The sequence below is a fragment of the Cebus imitator genome, unplaced genomic scaffold (assembly GCF_001604975.1).
Source record: "Cebus imitator isolate Cc_AM_T3 unplaced genomic scaffold, Cebus_imitator-1.0 Scaffold486, whole genome shotgun sequence".
NCBI lineage: Eukaryota > Metazoa > Chordata > Mammalia > Primates > Cebidae > Cebus > Cebus imitator.
Window position 1 is genome coordinate 2088001 of NW_016107801.1, and position 7650 is coordinate 2095650.

At 55.0% G+C, this 7650-nt stretch overlaps 1 protein-coding gene across 4 annotated transcripts in view; it reads right to left on the bottom strand.

Annotated features, from left to right (window-relative positions):
- Positions 1 to 7650, bottom strand: part of STKLD1 (serine/threonine kinase like domain containing 1) — a 30177-nt gene that overhangs the window by 12612 nt on the left and 9915 nt on the right. For 3 of the 4 annotated variants that reach the window (XM_037732964.1, XM_037732963.1, XM_017513132.2), the window contains exons 4-7: positions 6191 to 6265; positions 4658 to 4759; positions 1811 to 1881; positions 644 to 759 (exon numbers count right to left, since the gene is read on the bottom strand). In XM_037732964.1, the coding sequence (XP_037588892.1) occupies positions 644 to 759; positions 1811 to 1881; positions 4658 to 4759; positions 6191 to 6262 (361 nt within the window). In that variant the 5' untranslated portion in view covers positions 6263 to 6265. Of the gene's footprint in view, positions 1 to 643; positions 760 to 1810; positions 1882 to 4657; positions 4760 to 6036; positions 6160 to 6190; positions 6266 to 7650 lie in introns of those variants that run through there. The other variant, XM_037732965.1, reaches the window with a different exon arrangement.

The following is a 7650-nucleotide window of genomic DNA, read 5'->3' on the forward strand; positions in this document are numbered from 1 at the left end:
CCTGCCTCAGCCTCCTGAGTAGCTGGGATTACAGGCACACGCCACTATGCCCAGCTGAATTTTTGTATTTTTTTAGTAGAGACGGGGTTTCACCATGTTGACCAGGATGATCTCGATCTCTTGACCTCGTGATCCACCCGCCTTGGCCTCCCAAAGTGCTGGGATTACAGGCGTGAGCCACCGCGCCCGGCCTGTCTGGCCATCTTTTTAAAGGAATGAGAACTCATCTCCCCTTGCCACCCACCCCGTCATCTGGGTTGTTTTAGGACTCAGCGATCTACACACAGCCAGTGCCTGGCACCCGCAGACCTTCTGTCCTGGGCATTTTAGCTTCCTTCCTTCTGAGGCTTCTTTTCTCTCCACGAGAGGCAACATTTTCTGGGGTACCACAACCAACCACAACTTTGTTTCTCTCAAATGTTGGGGTCTTTGGGGCCCTGCCTCTGCCACTGGTGTTGGCACGCCTGCTCAGTTACAACCCAAAGGAGCTCTCTTTGGAGTCCACACAGGCCAGGGGTTTTGTGGGGACCTTCTGAGCAAACAGCTATTTGGTGTTGCCTCGCTTAGCACCCAAAGTGGCCACCACCATCTGGATTCTAGACGCCAGCCCCCTCTCCCATGACCTGGGGGAACGCTCTGCCACCTTCCTCCGCACGGATATTCCACTTGGCTTTGTTCGTCATTAGCGTGTTGGAGCTCAGGTCCTGCAATTTGCAACGGTCACTGCTGACCAGGATGATGTTGGAAGGTTTGAGGTTCCTGAAACCAAGAGGTGGGTTCGCCTACAGGTGCCGACGGGCTGCCTGGGCAGCCACCACCCCCGCACCGCAGTGGGGACCAGCGTGTGCTGAGCCTGACTCTCTGCTCCCTGCCCCACCCAGCTCTGCAGCAGCAGCCCACACCTCTGCTCCACACAATGCCCCATCTCAGCCTACTTTTTACGCGGTTGTTTCCTATATACAGAAATACACTCAATTATTTTAAATCAGGGGGAAGAAACCTCAACCACAAGTAGGAACACACCCAGCCACTATGAAGAGGTCCCTTGGCTGACCTCATGTTTACCTCCTTAGACATCTCAGCTACCCATTTCCCTGGGGATTGATTTTTGGCCATTGTGCAATGTCTAGTGACATTAACACCGAACGTGGAATGTGAGCATTCCCTTTGTACATATGGTCTGCAGGATGTGTTTGTGTGTGTGTGTGTTTTAAAACAGGATTGCCCAGGCTGGAATGCAATGACACGATCATAACTCATCTGCAGCCTCAAGCTCCTGGCTTCAAGCAATCCTCACATCTCAGCCTCCATGTTGCTGGACTCACAGGCATGCGCCACCAGGCCCAGCCACATGGTTTTCTTCTTCCCCTTTAAATAAGATATTGGTGTTCAGAACTGAGCCATCTCCCAGCCCCTTCGGACCATGGATTCTTCAGCCTGAAGCTATGCCACTGAGGTGAGGGCCAAAGGCTCAGCAGGACCCACTCAGCCCATACTGGCCCCACAGCAGGCAGCCCAGTCTCTGTTCCTGGCAGGGCTGTTGCCTCCTTCCTTTCCATGACCTCTAGAGCAGCCCTCCTGGCTAGCGCACACCCATGCAGCTGTGCGTGTGCACACGGTTTAAGACCACTTGGAAGAGCCTCTTCTGAGCCCAGGAGGAGCTCTGGAAGGTCCCCGTCCTATTGTGGCTGCACTGGCCCAGTATACTTTTGTCCCAGATCCTGCCCATGGGCACTGGCACCCAAGTGGCCTCAGTGCCTTTTCTCCCAAAGCAGCTAGCCAGTCCAGGGAGATCGGAGGCGCCACTCACCTGTGGATGATGTCCAAATGGTGCAGGTATTCCAGCGCGTCCAGCACCTGGCCCAGCACATTCTGCAACCACTGGGGAGAAGCAGGGGATGCCAGGATGGGAGGGGCGCCCTGTGCTGCTGTCAGGGGGGTGACACTCAGCAGCCAGCAGGATGGTGGTGTATTCTCTCCTTGCATCTTGAGACAGGCCTGAAGCCAGCCAAGCACTCAGGGTGGGTGGAGGAGGCTTCAGCGTGGTGACTCTCCAGATGATAAAGCCAGAAGGACTCAGTTTCCAGACTCCACACTGCTGTCTCCATGCCGGAGACCCTGGGTGCTGCAGGGGCCCCATCCCTGCACCCACTCTGTGGCCCACGCTGCCCCACACTTGCTTGGAGCTGCAGGCAGATGGGCTTTGCAGGTATGGGAGGAGTTGAAGCCTGCAGTGCCTCCAAGCAGCTCACTCCTCTAAGTCATTCTAATAAACAGCCGTGAGAGAGAATGTGCTGGGAGCGTTCTGCGTCAGAAACAAGCTCCACTGAGTCCCCAGGGCAGTGATTCTGCAGCTGGGCTCCTAGGACCCCTGGATTCAGGCCCACCCTGGGGTGTTAGGGGCTGAGGGGGCAGGACATGGGCGTCCTCCTATTCCCCCCAGTTACAGTAGCTCTGCTGCACTTACTGGCTTTCTGGGAACACTGTGTGTTTCAAAGGGCTTCACTCACAAAGTCTGAAACCCACCCTGGGACTGCCTCTGAGGCCCATGGTAAGAGAAGAGCTATGTGCCCCGAAGAGCCCCTCAGGGGGACCCGGTCCCACCAAACACAGTTCTCAGGGTAAAAGCAGGCAGCATTCATCTGGGGTAGATGAAAGACCTCAATGTGAAGGCAAAAATGACCACGCTTACAGAAGACAGAGGAGAGCATCTTCATGGCCTCAGAGCAGGAAATGCTTCACTTTTTTTTTTTTTTTTTTTTTAAAGACGGGGTTTCACCACGTTGGTCAGGCTGGTCTTGAACTCCTGACCTCAGGTGATCCGCCCACCTTGGCCTCCAAAGTGCTTGGATTACAGGTGTGAGCCACTACGCCCAGCCTCATTTTTTTTTTTTGAGACAAAGTTTTGCTCTTGTTGCCCAGGCTGGAGTGTAATGGTGCAATCATGGCCCACTGCAATCTCCGCCTCCCAGGTTCAAGCGATTCTCCTGCCTCAGCCTCCTGAGTAGCTGAGATTACAGATGTGTACCACCATACCTGGCTAATTTTGTAGTTTTAGTAGACACAGGGTTTCTCCATATTGGTCAGGCTGGTCTAGAACTCCTGACCTCAGGTGATCTGCCCACTTCAGCCTCCCAAAGTGCTGGGATTACAGGCATGAGCACCTGACCAGGAGATGCTTCTTAAACTCCAAAGGCACCAACCATAGAGACAGCAGGGAGGCAGCATACAGACAGCATTGAGATAGCATAGAGACAGCATAGAGACAGCATTGAGAAAGCAAACTTCATCACACTTAGGACTTTCCATCATCAAAAGACATCATTAAGAAAGTGAACTGGCTGAGTGCGGTGGCTCATGCCTATAATCCCAGTACTTTGGGAGGCCGAGGTGGGCAGATCACTTAAGGTCAGGAGTTCGAGACCAGTCTGGACAACATGGCAAAACCTTGTTTCTACGACAAATAAAACAAAAATTAGCTGGGTGTAGTGGTGGGCGCCTGTAATCCTAGCTACTCGGGAGGCTGAGGCAGAAGAATCGCTTGGACTGTGAGGCGAAAATTACATTGAGCCAAGATCATGCCATTGCACTCCAGCCTGGGTGACAAGAGTGAGACGCCATCTCAGCAACCACAACAATAACAACAAAAAGACTGATACAGTGAAGGGCTGGCTGCCTTGCAGACCAGGAACGCTCACAGCTTGTGAGAGTAAACATCAGGCCAACTAAACCACACCGGAAATCTGTTTGGAGCATCTACTAAAGCTACACATATGCCTGCTCCACAACCCAGTCATTCCACTCCTCGGTATTTATCCCAGAAAAGTGAGTGCCTTCCAGCAATGCTCATAGCAGCCTTATTCACAGTAGCTCCAAACTGGAAGCAGCCCAAATGCTTATCGGCAGGATTCTAGGTAAACAGCCTGCAGTGCAGCCAGGCAGCAGAAGGGCACTGAGCAATGAGCAAAGATGATTCACCGGTGCATGCAGCGGCACAGCGGGGCTCAAAACAGCAGGCTAGGCCCGGTGCAGCGGCTCACACCTGTAATCCCAGCACTTCCGGAGGCCGAGACGGGTGGATCACCTGAGGTCAGGAGTTGGAGAACAAGCCTGGGCAACCTGGTGAAACCCCATCTCTACCAAAATACAAAAACTAGCCAGGAGTGGTGGCATGCACCTGTAATCCCAGCTACTTTGGAGGCTGAGACAGGGGAATCGCTTGGGCCTGGGAGGCAGAGGTTGCATTGAGCCGAGATTGCACCACTGTACTCCAGCCTGGGTGACAGAGCAAGACACTGTCTCAGGGGAAAAAACAAAACAGCAGGCAGAGGGAAAGAGACCAGACATGCAGGACGAGTCCCTTTACATGAACTTCAGGGACTGGCAGAACAATCTGGAATCAGTCACTGACTGGGAGCCTTCTAGGGTTAAGAACGCCTTCTGTCTTGATCTGGGTGGAGGTTGTATGAGTGCATCAAACTGTGCACTTAAGATTTGCACATGTCCTAGGGTGCAAATGCCTTGAGACGTACATTTAAGAAAAAACCAGGGCTGGACTGCACGGTGCCCACCCGCCCACTGTCGCTTTGCCCCACGCTGCAGGGCCTGTGTCACGGGTCTAGGTGGTCCCCAGGCCTGGTGCCCCAGAGGATCTTACCTCGGCGTCAATGATTTCCTTCGCCTCCCTCTTATCCGTAATGACTTCGTGGAAGGTGACCTTGTTGAATTCCATCACCAGGCAGAGGAACGGGGAGGAGATCTGTGGGGCAGGAGGCCCTTTAGCCGGCTGCCAGGGGCCGCCCAGGCCCTGGTACTACTGCGGGCTCGCCTGTTCCGGGGCCTCCCTGCGCTGGGCTGCCATCCTTCTGCAGTGGCTGTGGGAGCACTGCCCACTGGAGGGGGCTACAAGCCCCTCCTGCCCCACCTCCGGCTCCCTCGCTCTCCTCTTCCCATTCCCAGGCCCCCGCTCCACGCCACGCTCCATCCACACCAAGCTACTTGGACCTTCCTGAAAGCTGCACTTGGCCCTGGCCATGGCACACGTGGACCCCTCTGCCTGGACCCCTGCCCACCCCCTTCATGGGGATAATGGCTCACACTTAAGCCCAGGCCCATTTCCTCTGCGGAGCCTGCCCTGCCCAGAGCCCCAGCAGGCCGGGTCAGGGCCCCCAATTCTGTGCTCCCTCCTATAGGGAAATACCCTCTTGGCTTCTCTGCACTCTCCTTGAGAGCATTAGGGGGTGCTCAGAGAATATTTGGGAGTGCCTGCAGTGAAGTCCCCTCCCCAACACCCAGCTGGAGTGGAGGGAGCGCGTGAGGGTCCTCTCCTGCTGGGACCCAGAATTGTTGGCCCCAGGCGGGAACACCAGTGTGGACCTCTCATACAGGCTGGCGCCCGGCAGGAGGCTTCTCAGCCTCTCTTTACCTCCAGCACCCCTTGTGCCTGCTCCGCCTCCTGCTGTCTGCCTCAGTCCCATTGGAAGTGACTGGAAAGCTCCTGGCTCTTTGTAAAGACAAGAAGTCATACCGCCTACGGGACCCAGCTGCCAGACCTGGGTCTCAGTCCCCACTCAGTTTACCAGCTGTGTGGCCTTGGAGAGCTCGTGAACCAGAGCCCTAGGGCCTGTCAGGAGCCCAGGGACAGTACTGCCTGCCCTGCAGCCCTCCCAGCACGTGATGACGGATGTGGCACTGTCAGCCAGCTGCCCGGGGGCAGGAGTAAGGGGCGCCCAGACCTAGCACCACCTGGGGGGTGGCTGTGGAGAGGGGTCTACTCGCTCCTCCCATGAAAGTAAAATCTCTGTCATCAGAGGCACAGGCTCACCGGGACGAGCTTGGTGGCTGCGTGCAGAGCCCAGGGGTCGGGCCCACCTGTCCTGGCCCTCTGGCTTGGCCACGTACTAGCTGGGTAACCTGGAGCAGCTCGTATCTGTTAGCCTCTGTTTCTTCTTCTGTGAAATGGGTTAAGAACCCCTCCTAACGAGGAGGCTGTTGAGGCTCCTTTGAAACTATGCACAGAAAGCCCCAGCATGAAACCTGGCCCCAGTGAGCGTTAGGTCAGAGGTGGCTGCGTTTAGAGTCACTGCCATTGCCACACGAGCTGGCGGGTGGGCGTGCTCTGGGCTCAGTTCGCTTGGTCCCGCAGCCTGCTGCGTGGTGGCTGAGCCCGTAGGTGTCAGCTCTGACCCACCTCGCTATTCCACGTGACGAACAGCTCCTGGTACACAGAGATGTGGGCGTGCCGCAGTTTCAGCAGTGGCATCAGCTGCCAGGATAGAGCAGAGGAAAGAGAGAAGTCTGCACCTCTCCATGCCTGTCTCAGCTCTTGCTGTCATGCATCCCAACCAACATGCGAGCCTCGCGCTCTGAGCTGGGCGGGGGAGCGGGCACAGGGAGGCTGTGCAGCCTGGTGCCTAGAAGCCAGGCAGGCAGTGTGGGCTGTCTCCAGCATGTGCTGGCTCTGCTCGGTGACTGGACCTCAGACTGTCATCTGAAAATGGGGGTCCCAGTGGAATCTGCCTCATGGGGATGCCACGGGGACTGAGTGAGCTGCAGCAGGCAGTGCCAGGAAGGTGTGGATCAGCCACAGCTGGGGGTGGCTTGAGGAGGTGGTGCAGCCACAGGGAGGTGGGCACACAGAGAGTTCCCACTGCCCTTGCCTCGGCGGAAAGTGCTTTGAAACATGCCCAAATAGGAGTAGACAGGGCTGCGTTAGAGACATGGAGCCAGACAGAGAACCACTAGCGGTGGAAGGCTGGGTGTGAAAGCAGGTGGCCTAGCAGGCCATGGAAGGGAATCAGCAACATGAAAAGCCATGGTGGAGTGGGGCTCTGGCCGGGCCCCCCATGCTCTTTCTTCCCCTTTGTTACCGAGTAGCCTGGGCCCACAACAGTGCTTCGGTCACTCTATAGACCCAATAATGTTTACTGGCCAAGCTCCAGAGCCACCAACTCCAGAAGACAAACAAGTGACCATGAGATAGGAGTGGATACCGTCAAGCTCATGGGAAGTTCAAGACACAGAAAGGCTGCTCAGAGACTCTGCCAATCAAAGCGAAGTGTAGCTGATATTGCTATGATTGTAAATTAGGATGTTACTGCTGGGCAGTTCTGAATAGTGGAATGAGGGTAATGTATATTTTCTTTGTTAAACAATTCTGGGATGGACGTGGTGGTGCCTGTCTATAGCCCTAGCACTTTGGAGGGTGAGGTGGGAGGACTGCTTGAGCCCAGAAGTTCAAGACCAGCCTGGGCAATATGGTGACACCTCATCTTTATCAAATTAAAAAAAAAAAGGTAAAAACCAAACCAAACCCAATTCTGTATTTTTCAAATTTTCTACTGTAATTAATAATTTTACATTGAAACAAAAATATTTTAAAAACAGTTATTGGGCCAGGAGCGGTGGCTCACGCCTGTAATCTCAGCACTTTGGTAGGCTGAGGTGGATGGATCATGAGGTCAAGAGATTGAGACCATCCTGGCCATGGCCAACGTGGTGAAGCCCCATCTCTACTAAAAAATACAAAAATTAGCTGGGCGTGGTAGTGTGTGTCTGTAATCCCAGCCACTCGGGAGGCTGAGGCAGGAGAATCACTTGAACCCAGGAGGCAGAGGTTGCAGTGAGCCGAGATCATGCCACTGCACTCCA